General features: G+C 40.9%; 1 protein-coding gene across 1 annotated transcript; it reads left to right on the plus strand.

The window, feature by feature from the left end:
• Positions 1 to 3,023: 3,023 nt before the first annotated feature.
• On the plus strand, positions 3,024 to 13,523 carry LOC122780538 (cartilage oligomeric matrix protein). The gene is made up of 19 exons (XM_044043557.1): positions 3,024 to 3,195; positions 4,715 to 4,788; positions 5,058 to 5,109; positions 5,206 to 5,354; positions 5,467 to 5,604; positions 6,357 to 6,434; positions 6,750 to 6,902; positions 7,628 to 7,732; positions 7,969 to 8,076; positions 8,193 to 8,352; positions 8,515 to 8,633; positions 9,086 to 9,138; positions 9,223 to 9,416; positions 9,498 to 9,676; positions 9,782 to 9,830; positions 11,228 to 11,424; positions 11,522 to 11,694; positions 11,805 to 11,944; positions 13,122 to 13,523. Exons 1-19 carry the CDS (start codon positions 3,090 to 3,092, stop codon positions 13,181 to 13,183), a joined length of 2,289 nt encoding a protein of 762 aa, XP_043899492.1. The 5' UTR covers positions 3,024 to 3,089; the 3' UTR covers positions 13,184 to 13,523.
• The last annotated feature ends 756 nt before the right edge of the window (positions 13,524 to 14,279 follow it).

A 14,279-nucleotide genomic window follows, 5' to 3' on the forward strand; every position in this document is an offset into this window, starting at 1 on the left:
ATGATGATCACATTGACTTGATTGTCCAGGACTGTTTTGTACAATGTCTTCTTCAAAAGTGTTTGTAACGATTGTCAACCTTAAACTAATGCTTTTTATATGAAAAGGTGTCTAAGTGCTTTGGTAAAAAAGGGTTAAGAATTAAATGCCGTGTTACAAATAAGACATGCATTCGATGTCTGCACTTTGAAATAAGAAACAATGAGTTTAAAACTCTGTCTAGACTAGAACAGTATGCACTACTACGCACACACATACATATATATATATATGTATATATATATATATATATATATATATATATATATATATATATATATACATATATATATGAGAGTGAAGGTATGTCTGCTTGAGAGCAGCAAAGGAGAACTATCACTAAAAAGCATCATTGATGGACCATCACTAGTTAGTTCTCCTTTTTACTAAAAACACAGTGTATGTATGAAAGACCACCTCCTCTCCACTGTCAGCCATCTACAGTATATTTAACACAAGTCCGCTAAACCCTAGTTTTTCTTCTTCTCTGGTTGAGACATTTTTGAAAGAGGTACCAAGATCTTTTGAGGCCTGGTGCCGTTCTTAGCAGCTCCGTGCTCGCCTTGCTAGGATCCTGTGTGATGAAGTGCTGCAAGCTTCGTTATTGGGTGAGTGGTGCAACAACCCAAACAACCAAAGTTGTGAGGCCAGTATTTCATGTTTCCTTAAATTTAAAATTTGTTAACAAAGTAAACAAATGTGGTCGCTTTTCTTTTTTTTTTTTTGCCTTTTTCTCTACGGAGCTCCCCCTGCAGTTTTGGAGTACATATTTTTACAACACCACCATAAACATTCATCCATCCCCTCCAATGTTTTACGGCTTTATACTCACTGCAGCCAAACAGCCACCACCCACCGAAAACAAACGTCGACAACAGACACCATTCATAAAAATAGCAACCATCGAGAAAATGCAAATGCATAGAAAACAGAGAGTTTATCCCAAAGATACTTACGTGTAACAGTATCAGTAATGTGTGGCCCCTCGCTTGGTCAGACAGTCATTTCCTCTTTCTCACTTCCTCCAACAATGGTTTTCTTCTTTCTTTTTTACTCTACTCTCTACTCTTATCTTTTTTTGGCTCTGACATGATGAACGTCATGACAGAGCTTGATCGCCTTATAGCCTGTATAGCCTGTATAGCCTGGCTAGGGTGTGTGTGTGTGTGTGTGTGTGCAGTGCCATAAAGCAATTCATGTTTCTCCTCCTTTTGATTAACTTTGATCAATGTGATGACTCTTTCTTTTTTGCAGCCATTTACTGATGATGATAAAGACAATCTCAAAGATGAATATCAGACATTACGAACTTTCCCCAAACATTTTAGTGTGCGTGGCTCACATGTCTTCATAATCTCTGTGTTACGTAACTGTGAGGCTGGAGAAAGGTGATGGTAAAGGTCAGAGGTGAGCCTGAGGTCACGTCCTGAGAAACTCAGAAGTCCCCCGTTGCGTTCTCAAGCTCTTGTAGCACAGACAATAAAGCATCACTGATGAACTTTGCAGGAGGTCGTTACACTCGACCTTTAACCAAGACATTCCTCACAGCAGCCCAGAGATAAAAGATCTGTTCACTGCACTTTCAAGTTACATTTGAAGCACTAAATAAAATAATGACCTAACTCTCATGGGAGACTTTGTTTTCAGGTTTAACAGCAACATTCATTTTTATTTATACTCACGAGAAACCCGGGATAATTTGTTCTGTAAAAAATCAGAAATCGAATAGCTGATGACAGACTGAAAGATATCCAATTCTTTCTTTCTTCTTCCGTGCTTTTATTTGTTACATAAAGGTTTATTGTTTATTCAACAGGGACAAGCTAATTTACAAACAAACCAGTAACAATTAGGACAGAATAAGAACACAACATAGTACTGTTCATAAGAAAACTAATGGACACGTGGACAATTAGGACAAAATGACAATACATAAGATGGCCTATCACATTATAACTACATTTGCAGATTTTAGTTTCAATGTATTTGGAGAAAGTATCCAAACTTTCCTGGAAATCAACAGTTCCATCATCGTTTGATGAAACACATTAACAAAGTCAAAAAAGATCCATTCACTGGTGATGGTTTAAGAAGATTTCATAGGTGTACAATTCTGCAGCAGTGACATGTTGTGTTTGTTCTCCCGCGTGATGCCCACAGAACGAGAATTTCCCCTGCTCCTTTGGGCAAGGCAGCAAGGAGGCAAGGACAGCGAGTGCAGAGGTGGCGAGAGCTCGTCAAAGTAATCTGGACAAAACCCCAAAACCTTTTGCCGCGAGGAATGTAACCAACATCTGCTGATGCCATTACTGAAAAACACAAACACACACACACAGAGTGCATTTTTTCTGTACCCACAGTGGACCGCAGCAAAATGGCAACCAAGTGTGGACCTTTTCGTATATTTAAGTCTCCCTTTCCTGATATAAGTGCAAAATGGCTCTTCATGTGTAGAAGACACGTCAGAAGACAGAACATCAGTGTTGACCTGTCCACTTACGAAACAACAGTGATCTCTCTCTCGTCAGCGGATTGTCTCTGGATTTTTACTTTAGATGATAAATCTCATAAATACTGAAGCCACATTCTCAGAACCTCGGAAGTGCTCCCTTGACACGTTGAGTAATTGGCTCAGAGAAAACTTAACTCTTTCTTTTGAAGAGTCCTAAAAAACCTTCATCTTGCTGATGGACTTTCAGAAGGGACTCAACCCACTATCAAACAAGTCAGAGCCCAGCTTTTATCATCCAGAGGTGTTTGACATGAGCATTCAGTCAGACCATTAGAGCTTCACATGAATATAAAACAAGGTTTAGCCTGTAGTGCAGTTGCACCTCTAATTCTTGTTTCCTGGACATTTTCACCAGGAGATTTGCAAAAGCTAAGGATGTAAGTCAGAGAAAGAGTGTGTGTGTATGTGTGTGTGTGTGTGTGTGTGTGTGTGTGGGGGTCATCTGGTATAAAACCAAAGCAGCAGGGGAAAGACTCAAACTATGCACGAGGATCACTGTCACCAAGCTCAAGGTAAGAGAGCGTGAGAGAGAGAAGACATGAAGCAGCTGAACATGAGGATAAGAGGACATGAGAGCATGCTGTGGTTTCTGGTCCTGAACGGTGTCCTCTCCATGGGAGGACATGTCACGGAGGGACAGAGAGGTGAGACACAAACAGTTTTCATTTCCTGATAGATTCTCTTTAAACTTAATTGACCTCATTTGTATTACGCAAGCTTTTTCCTCAGAAAACTGACTTGTGAGAGAATCATTTTAGACTGTTAGTGTAAATCATTTTCACTGACAAAGAAAAAAAAACAATCACTGTGAGAAAATCAGCAACAACCTTTCTTTTATAGCATTTGATTTATTTCCAGTATCTCTTCTCGCTGCTGTGGAATTCATTCAGTAAACAGAGTTGCTCCTGATGAGAAGAACACATTTGCACAGCTTCGCGCTCAGGAGAGTTCTGCTCTCATGTGAATCCTCTGGGAGAAAAGTGTTCTGTGTGATGTGATTGAAGGAGGGATGATGGGTCTGTGGGTCAGTTAGAACACACAGGTATTAAAGTCCCCTGTGTGACTATTGAACACAGTTTCCCACCTCGGAGATTATACTGAGCACGTCTGCAATTTTTCGTTTCCTGGAATTTTAAAAAGTGGGTATAGTCAATATTGAACAAAACAAAGTATTTAAAATGATGACATGAAAATAATGTGGCAATGTGAAGAGGATATGTTCTGTTTTGTTTCTAAAAATAAAATGTTATAAAATGAGTCACATCTAAAGAGACTAAACTAAATCTACCACAGAGTGAATGTTGATTCAAATCTGCCAGTGGGACAAATAGGAAACTACAGCTTAATAATGTTGCTCTGCATCTGTTAATGTGGTCACCATACACACACATTTTAACATATGATGTACTCAAAAATACTTTACCAATTGAAAATTAACTTAAACGCCAATATTTCTTTTTTCACACCAATTGTCCATAACATTCCAATTTTCATTAGCCTCCCTGGTTATTGTAGGACGTTTGACAGACGGTTGAAGTTTGATGATCCACAAGCAAAATAAAACAAATCAGATTTAGACTCACACTGTCACATTTTTCCTATGATCTTTCAGCTTAAAAAAAAAAAACCCAAACATCTTCCAGAAAAAGTTACTGTCCCATATCTGCGAAAGAGATTTCGCAGCTGCGATCAAATGTGCATGTGGGCTGTGGATACAGATAGTGACAGAGGAATGTCAGGAATTGGACTTTGGTATTAGATATGTAATGAATCATCTTGTTGAGGAGGACAGATGCTGTACTCTCAGGCAGTGGAGGACACCCTTCATCTTAAAAAGCGTCTTTCTCCTGCTGAACGATAAAATGATGTCCAATGGGTTTTGACGCAGTTACTGAATCAGAGAGAATCCTCATGTGTAAATCAGTGTACCTGGTAGTCTGACACACTGAGCCTTAACAGAACATCTACCAAATAAATGATGAGGTGGTGACTTTGGCCAAAGAGCTATAGAGTTTTTCCGCCACACTTATTTCATCTGTATCCACAACTCTGAGTTCAGATGGCACATGCTGCCCTGGAGACATGAGCATATTTGAACCTTTGCACTATTTTAATATGTATATTCCACCCACTGATCCTTTTTCATTGTTTTGTCTAATCTAGATGGAGAAATTATCAGTCAGATTAAAATGACAAACATTGCACTGGCTGAGATCAAAGAGCTTCTGAAGCAACAGGTAAATCGAATCATTTATACGTCTCTAATGAAAACATCAGGTGAATGCATTTCAAAACCTTGGTAACACTTCATTTTGACAATCCTTTGTCGACTCTCTGTTAGCATGTGTCAACTGTCAACAGATAATCAGTTGGCAAAATAAAGTGATAAACTAAAAACCTTTGCTCAGCCGAGGAATCAGATTGTGTTTGCAAATGTATCTGTCACAAAGCTGCCGTGTCAAGTGTGTGCGCACACATTAATCCAACGATCCACTGTGTTGTTCAGATTAAAGAGATCGTATTCCTGAAGAACACAGTGATGGAATGTGAAGCCTGTGGTGAGTTGACCTGCCAAACACAAAGTACAAGAATATGATTAGGACAGAGATAGATGTTTGTGCTAAAAGACATTATTGCTTTTCTCTCTCTCTCAGGTATGGGAGGATTGCAGCCCCGTCCCTCCTGTATGCCAAACCCCTGCCACCCAGGGGTGATGTGCAGGGAGACACCTCAGGGTACAGAGTGTGGCCCCTGTCCCGATGGTATGGAGGGTAACGGTACCGACTGCACTGACGTGGACGAGGTACACGCATAGAAACGACGGCAGCACAATACAGCGTTGTGTGTCTTTGTCATTCTGGGCATGATCCTGATGTGTGGGAGTGTATCTGCTTCTGTTTGTGTGTTGATGGCAGTGCACGGTGATGCCGTGTCACATGGGCGTGCGCTGCATCAACACGTCCCCAGGTTTCCGCTGTGGTTCCTGCCCTGCTGGATACACGGGCCCACAGGTGCAGGGCGCTGGCCTCGACTACGCCATGGCTAACAAACAGGTCAGCAGCATTGGACACACGCAGCATTCTTACTGAGGACCCTCATAGACATCATGCATTCCCTGGTCCCTTACCTTAACCCTTAACCACCACAACTAAATAAACAACAACTAATTCTAACCCACAAAAAGCCCTTTACAGTTGATAAGAGCAGACAAAATGGACTCACTCCCTATGGTTTGGTCCTCACAAAGACACACACAGTCTGGTTTCCAAGCCTTTAGAGGACGTTGAATTAACTTACATTACCCTGGAGACTTACTCTACGAGATTTCGGTCCCCACAACATAAGGAATACCTGGAACACATACACACTTAATTATTAGGTGTAGGGAATTTAATAACTATTAAATACACGACACTACACTACACCTACAGTGAATGAACATGAACAAAATTATTAAGATTTTAGCACACTAAAAGAATAATACTTGCATGTACTTAATAATCACATATACTGTAAGTACATATTTCATTTATACAGTTAAATATGTCAAGATCCTGAGGAAAACAAAACTCTAGCTCTATCTGAATAAAAACACACAGTGCATAAGTCATTTTCCCCTCCCCTGACTGCAGCTCCTCTCTTCATCCATCAGCGACATCTCCTCACTCTTGTCTGCGCGTACAGTACAGTATGTTGAAAAGAACGTACTGGGTTATTTCAGCACCACCTTGGCTCTGGTTTCTCTCCTGATGTTGAAGCACGCTGAAGTTACTGGATGTTCTGTCTTTTTTTTTGTCCCACCAAGGTTTGCAAGGACATCAACGAATGCGAGGGCCCCAACAATGGTGGCTGTGTGGCAAACTCAGTCTGCATGAACACACCTGTGAGTATGAACACTGGGGATTTTCAATAAACCATGTATTATTATGTAATAATGTATTATTATTACATTATGTTACATTTAAGCTTAAATTATATGTTTGAAACCCTGTATTTACGCCTTAACCAAACTGGACAGAGTTGTTGGAAAAGTCCGCAGCAACAACATTGTATGAGAACACCCTTAAAATGTATGATTGGAGATTACACACACGGTTGGAAAACATCCAACTAAGCCTCAGTTAGTCTACGTCTCTAAAAGCCCTCCTCCCCTAAAACCACTAATGCTGATGGAGCATTTAACATTGTGTATGCTCAGGGTTCGTACAGGTGTGGTCCCTGTAAGACCGGCTACATCGGTGATCAGCGTCAAGGCTGCAAACCTGAGAGAGCCTGCGGGAACGGACAGCCCAACCCCTGTCACGCCAGCGCAGAGTGCATCGTTCATCGAGAGAGTGAAATTGAGTGTCAGGTGAACAAATGAAATATTTGCACTGTGAATGAACTGGTTGTAAAGGATGAGCTTTAAAGCTGCAGTGAGTGACCCACGTTTGGTGATTTCTGACATTTCCTTGAACTTCTTTTCCCCCTCACTGCTGGTGCTTCTACGTGACGTATGCCCACTTGCGGAGCTTTTTGTGGGCAATTTTTCAGCCATACTTCAACAGTTTAGAGCCATCTCTCTTTGCCAGCACTATCAAGAATTAGTGAAGGAGAAGACAAGACAAACGATGAACAACAGAAAAAAAAATGTATTCTGTGCTATCTCATAGTGATCAAATAAAGTTGCGCTTCCACTGGTTTTAATGCTCCGTGCTGCTGCGGTAATGTATGAGAAGGAAATGGCAGTATCAACAGTACATATTTGACATAGAGCAATTGCCTCTAAAGTGTGGAGCTGAAAGGCTTTATCGGCTTTGTGTAAACTCATTTGGCTTGCATGTTTTACAGAAAGTTACAGAAAGTTACAGTCACGCTATCTAAGGTCACACAAAGCTGCAAACTAAAATATCATGAAACACTTTCCAACATTTCCGAGGCAACTCTTTGAAATATAGAACCTTCGGTACCCGTGCCAGATGTTGTGAAATCACAGGCCTGTTTAAGAACTTAAGCTCGCGTCATGTTGTATACAGTGCACAACAGAGTCAGTGAAAACAGTCTGTACAGTTCATAAAACATTTTCCATCCTCACAGTGTGGAGTCGGATGGGCAGGTAACGGCTACCTCTGTGGCCCTGATATTGACATTGATGGGTTCCCAGATGAGAAACTGAACTGTCCTGAGAAGAACTGTAACAAGGTAAGATTCCTTTCTGTTTATGTCATCTGCACAAAATAACATGTGCATGGGTCTTATGTAAATGCAACATGAACATTGTACCTAAAATAACAAGCAAACCATCATGAGACACGAATGTTTTTGAATTTAATCTAACTTATTTCAGTTTTAATAGCATCTAAACTGAGGAATGGTCCTGGTTTTACTATAAAGTTGATCGATTGATCTTAAATAACAATGTGCACATTTCTCCACAGGATAACTGTCTCACTGTCCCCAACTCTGGTCAAGAAGATGCAGACAGAGATGGAATTGGAGATGCCTGTGATGAGGATGCAGATGGAGACGGGATCCCCAACATGCAGGTTCACACATGAAAAACTGCTTGAAAGAGATAGACGTTAAAGAATAGCCTTTTATATATGCTGCATGTTTTTCATGTCACTTCACTGAAGGAGAATCTAAAACAGCTTGTTCACAGGACAACTGTGTGCTGGTGCCTAATGTGGATCAGAGGAACATCGATGAGGACGACTTTGGTGACGCCTGTGATAATTGCCGTGCGGTGAAAAACAACGACCAGAAAGACACAGATGTGGACAAATTTGGTGACGAGTGTGATGAAGACATTGATGGAGATGGTTAGTATGAGCTCTATAGTTCATAAAGCTATTTAGTCACTGGAATAAGTACAATTAGAGGCATAAATACTACAGGACAAAGGGGGACCCACAGTTTGAGATAATTGTATAATTGATGAATACAATCAGCTATACAACAAAAGTCACTGACTTTAATTTCAGGGATCCCCAATCACCTGGATAACTGCAAAAGGGTTCCCAACGTCGACCAGAAAGATCGAGATGGAGACAAAGTGGGAGACGCCTGTGACAGTTGTCCTTATGTTCCCAACCCCGACCAGGTCAGATGTCTTCGGCGTCTCTTGGTTTCGTACTATTACAGTGGATTCTGATCAGGTGTTCAGGCAATCAGCCTGTCTCAGTCTTAAAATTGCTCAAAAGTGCTCGGATTAGCATGTTTGCCTGCTGTTTGCTATGCTAAGCTAAGCTAACAGGCTGTCGGCAGTAGCATATATATTTACTACATTCAGGAGAGTTTATTGGCAGAAATTAAAATATACTCTCCATAAGTATGTTTGCATACATGTGTGTAGTAATTTCAAAATGAAAATCATTAGATTTTCACAGCCTGAGAATAAGAAAATAAACTTTGGGCAAGCTAGGGCCTTGCTTTCTGTAGGCCATCATTTTGTGCTGCCATGTTTCTACAAAAGTTTGAAAGGACAAAAAAAAAAGCTGCTTCCTGCTAACCTTTCTAAATCGTTTTATTGTTTTATCGTGTTATCTTCCTCAGATGGATGCGGATAACGACTTGATCGGAGACCCGTGCGACACCAACAAGGACAGGTAATGTGTCAGCTAACCATTCGCATTCCACAAAAAATGTCTCGTCAGCAACTGCCAGTAAAATTCAAACTTCCCTCTGTCCAGTGACGGTGATGGTCACCAGGACTCTCGGGACAACTGTCCAGCTGTCATCAACAGCTCTCAGCTCGACACGGACAAAGACGGCAAAGGAGACGAGTGCGACGATGATGATGACAACGATGGAATCCCCGACCTGCTGCCACCTGGTCCCGACAACTGCCGTCTCATCCCCAACCCTCTGCAGGAAGACTTGGATGGTGGGTAAAAACATATGACTGACTAAAGTCAATTTGTCAGATTTATTTACAACTGTATTTTTGTTTTTTTAATCTTGACAGGCAACGGTATCGGTGATATATGTGAAAAGGATTTCGATAACGACACCATTATCGACCACATCGACGTCTGTCCAGAAAATGCTGAAGTAACCCTCACTGACTTCAGGGAGTACCAGACTGTTGTTTTAGATCCAGAGGGAGACGCACAGATCGACCCCAACTGGGTGGTGCTCAATCAGGTTAAGTGACAGTGCCCCACCCCAAATGTTTATGTATTCCCCTCAACTCTTAATCGGATTAATGATCTATTATTGAAAACAAATAAAATGTTTTTGTTTGTGCAGGGAAGAGAGATAGTCCAGACAATGAACAGTGATCCTGGGTTGGCTGTTGGTAAGTGAGCTATAACTGCTATTTAAAGGATCAGTGCATAAGAATTACTGACATCTAAGTACATCAGAGAACTATGGTGGCCTTCGCATACCAGAAAGGATGTGGTTTTTGTTTGTCTGTTCGGTGGCAAAAGATGGCGGCCTCCGTAAAGCAAGACCCTTTGTCTAAAGTACATGTGAAAGCAAGACTGAACGATTGTGAATAAATATCTAACTGCGATTATTTTGACAGGAATTGCGATACGATTCACGATATCAGAGGGAATGGTGATTTCTACATCATTATTCTCATTTTCTCTTCAGTCTGTAGAATAAGATGTGTATAGATCAAGACAATAATTCATCTAAAATGACATTTTCACACATTTTGGCTATAACAAATAGCCAAAATGTACTGCGATTTCCATAAAACTTTGATCAATTGTTCAGCCCTATGTGAAGGGCCCATTGTAAGTTCACAGAAACCTAACAATCTCCCAGACGTTACACACTCGATTTTCAAAAAAAGATGCAGTGTAGCTGGTATTAAAGTATTCAAGTTGTAAATGACTAATCTGTTTTTAGCCGCTCATATGTGTGCAGGGGAAGACCTGTTTTAGCATGTGTCTGCATCTACAGGCGCCTAATCTCTGGTTCAGATTCTTGTTTGGTGATCCTTCGTCTTAAACACTGAATAAACTGCCAAAGCAAATATTTGAAAGTCAACTGTGACGGACTGGCAACCTGTCTAGGGTGTATCCTGCCTTTTGCCCCATGTCAGCTGGGACTGGGTCAAGCTCTTTCCGTGAGCCTCAATGGATAAAGTGGTTAAAAATGAATGAATGAACAAACAACTTGTGACAAGCAGCAGCGCCCTCTGCAGCCAAATGTGCTTGTCAACTCGCTGAGTTTTGAGTTTGATGGTTACTGCATTGTCCCCACTCTTCTGAGCTCAAACACAGATAACAGATCATCACTGAGAACTTGCTGGGTCTGATTCCACTACTTTAAGCCGCTGACTATCATTAAGTAAAACTAATTTCTTCCAGGAGGTTGTGTCCTTTAATCAAAGTCAGTGCAAGAACAGGTGTTAAGTGCACAGAGAGGCCACCATTCTGCATGTTATCAGTCACAAAACCACGATTTTGAAGCTGTTTTGAAGCTATTATTAGGTAATAGGTCAGGCTAGGGTTACTCTTGCATAAATAACAAGCAAGTGGTTATTTGACTGATGCACCTGGGTTTCTAATGCTGTCGATTACATGGCCTTGCTCTATATTTAGCATTTGTTTTCAGTGCATTCATAATGTGGGACAAATGCAAAGCATCATTAATCAGCCAATGTGTACATTTATTGGTATATAACCCGTCTAAACACTGGCCCAAACTGAAATAAATTGTGTGCATTTTTTTTCTCAGGTTACACAGCTTTCAGTGGCGTGGATTTTGAAGGGACATTTCATGTGAATACGGTAACAGATGACGACTATGCGGGATTTATCTTTGGCTACCAGGACAGCTCCAGTTTCTATGTGGTGATGTGGAAGCAGGTGGAGCAGATCTACTGGCAGGCAAACCCGTTCAGAGCTGTGGCAGAACCTGGCATCCAACTGAAGGTAGCTCTCTACTCCATTTTGTTTTGGTTTTTTTCCGCACAATTCATGTTTCATGAATCCAGAGACTTAAGACTTTGTCACTTCCACTTTTGAAAAGGCTGTGAAGTCAAACACAGGTCCTGGTGAGAATCTGAGGAACGCCCTGTGGCACACCGGCGACACCAGTGACCAAGTGAAACTCCTGTGGAAAGATGCTCGCAACGTTGGCTGGAAGGACAAGACGTCATATCGATGGTTCCTTCAACACCGGCCTGCCGACGGTTACATCCGGTACGACTTTGTGCCACAGCAGAGATGAAACGGAAATGATACAAATAAATGTGTGAACATCTACAGACTGAAATATGGGATGTTGTTACTTGCTCTTTGTTGCCGTGCAGAGTTCGTTTCTACGAGGGTCCTCAGATGGTGGCAGACACCGGCGTGGTCATAGACGGCACGATGAGAGGAGGTCGACTCGGAGTCTTCTGCTTCTCTCAGGAGAACATCATCTGGGCCAACCTGCGCTACCGCTGCAACGGTCAGACAGAAGATGAACACATGAATGTGGCTCGGCACTGCTTTTTTTTTGGGGGGGGCATTTATGTATTTGTCAACATTCAGGTGAAGCCCCTGTCGGCACAAAACAATGTAGTTGCGTGTACTCAAACAAGATGTAGCCTATAGTAGAAGCATTGAAGAGGCATAATAACACTCATTCTCAAACACTGTAACCATATAAAAACCTTTAGCACACATTAGCAGCAGTTAAAGCCAATTTTCAGCCATTCTCCGTCACTACCCTAAAAACCTGTGTGCGTCTGTTGCGTGGGTATGGACGTGTACACAATACTTCCTCTAGAGGGCAGTGGTGAGCACCAAGTTGCAGTCATCAACATACATAGCGACCATTACAAAAGGGATTATTTTTACTGCGCTTGATCCGAAATAGATTGAAATGCAGGCGGATTTCGTGTTTGACTACTGAATGGAAGTCACATGATTTAAGGGGAATATTACTTGTTGGTGTTGCCGATGAGCGAGATCAATTTTTTAATATTTCTGTATGTCTGCCGAGACTTTGGACAACGTAGCCCCTCAATTAAACCATAACACACGAGTGAGTGAAGCCAAGCTCCTGGCTGTCACTCTTCTGTGAGCTTTGGCAGCATGTTTTACACTTACATTTTCCTGACTGATTGGACTGTTGACTCTATACTGCCCCCATGATTTCTGTTGGTATTGCTCTGTTTCTCCGCTGCCAGGCACACGATTACGGACAAAATGAACGCAAAGTATGGACGAAAGGCTCCATCTGTCTCCGTCTTTCACGTGGAGTACAAAAATGTGTCTTACCTTGATTTAAAAACACAGTTAATTCATTTTATTCAAATAATCCTGGAGATTAGGAAATTAAATAGCGAAGAAAGCTGATAGAGGAAGGACTGCAGCTAAATCAATATGTCGTTAAACTGCGACCAAAATGGTGAAAATGTCGCTTCTCTACATGTTAAAGAAGTGGCTTCAGCGCTTATATTTATATTTTGTGCAAACGGTGACCTTCACAGACTGTGGTCCACACTAACGCGCTATCACTAAAGAGACAGTTTTCATTGCTTTCCACAGACTTTAAAAATATCCTGAATTTACATGCGTGTGTGAAAGTGTTTGCCGGTGTTAATACAAAAAAAAAAGCATTGTGTTTTGTCTGGTTTCAGATACTCTACCTGAGGACTTTGACACCTACAGAGCCCAGCAGGTTCGGTTGGTGGCCAGATGAAGCGTGGGACAACAGCCACGCCTGCAGGGAAATTCAGGGAAACTTTCCAGTGCACGACGACCCGTGAGGAAGAAAAGAAACATCTCTGAAGTAAGATGACGTCAGTTTGACTGTGCTCCAAACTGGGCACAGAGAAGAGGAACCTTTGCAGCAGTAAAAACTCTTCAGAGGGAACTAGCACACAAGAGTCAACAAATATCCATCAGGTTTCCAAGGAAATCTGTCTGAATAAACTAAATATCAACTATATTTTAGAACTTTCAATGTATACTTTCTGTAAGAAGAGCTATTGCAAAGATTAACATATCACAAATGAATAAAAGTGAATTTTACTAAATTATGTGCAGCATATGAATTCATTTTAGTTTGGAGGATTGTGTATATATCTCTGGTCAAGAGTCATCAAAAATAATATTTCTTCTCCTACAATGTATCTTTGACACTCTTCAAACTCTATAAATGGAGATTTAACAAGTAAATGAACGTAAATGAAACACGGTTATCACATTTTGACTTTCAGTAACAGACGCGACGTCTTTCAAACTCAACAGCTTTTAGTGGAAATCAACATTCTGAACATTTCACAAGCATGCACATATCCAAAATAATCTTTTAAATTTTGCATTTGGAAATACAGTTTACAAAATAGAAACAATAGCAAAGACAATATACAACAGAACCGGAACGTCATGCATGTACACAGCAACACGCTGCGATGTTGTAAAATGACACTGGACAGTTGTTTTTTTCTTTTTCTTTTTTTCCTTTTAGATCAGCATTGTTCTGCAAATCAAGACTATGTGCAGAGAAAAATCTGTTTTTCCACATTCAATTTAATTGACAGGTTTTCTTTCGTCTCATAGACAAAATGGTCACATAAGGAGAATCACATGGCAACAAATAAATAACTACAGATCTTTACTACAACTTACGGGACGACAGTGACATAATGCTATTCTCACTATAAGTTTGGAGGGGAACTTAAACTGTGTTTTTCCAGAGCCGTGAACTGTAGTAATTAAGAAAACGTTATTAAAGGGACATGAAAATGAGACCTCCAGTTTTTTTTTCCCCTTCAGCCTGAAAAGTTTGTTTT

The sequence above is a fragment of the Solea senegalensis genome, linkage group LG14 (assembly GCF_019176455.1).
Source record: "Solea senegalensis isolate Sse05_10M linkage group LG14, IFAPA_SoseM_1, whole genome shotgun sequence".
Lineage (NCBI taxonomy): Eukaryota > Metazoa > Chordata > Actinopteri > Pleuronectiformes > Soleidae > Solea > Solea senegalensis.

Excerpts from the sequence above, each read along its gene's own strand:
- LOC122780538 (XM_044043557.1), top strand. The coding sequence starts at position 3,090 with ATGAAGCAGCTGAACATGAGGATAAGAGGACATGAGAGCATGCTGTGG. Across the intron at positions 3,196-4,714 it reads TGTCACGGAGGGACAGAGAG|ATGGAGAAATTATCAGTCAG; the intron begins GTGAGACACAAA and ends TGTCTAATCTAG. Across the intron at positions 5,355-5,466 it reads ACTGCACTGACGTGGACGAG|TGCACGGTGATGCCGTGTCA; the intron begins GTACACGCATAG and ends TGTTGATGGCAG.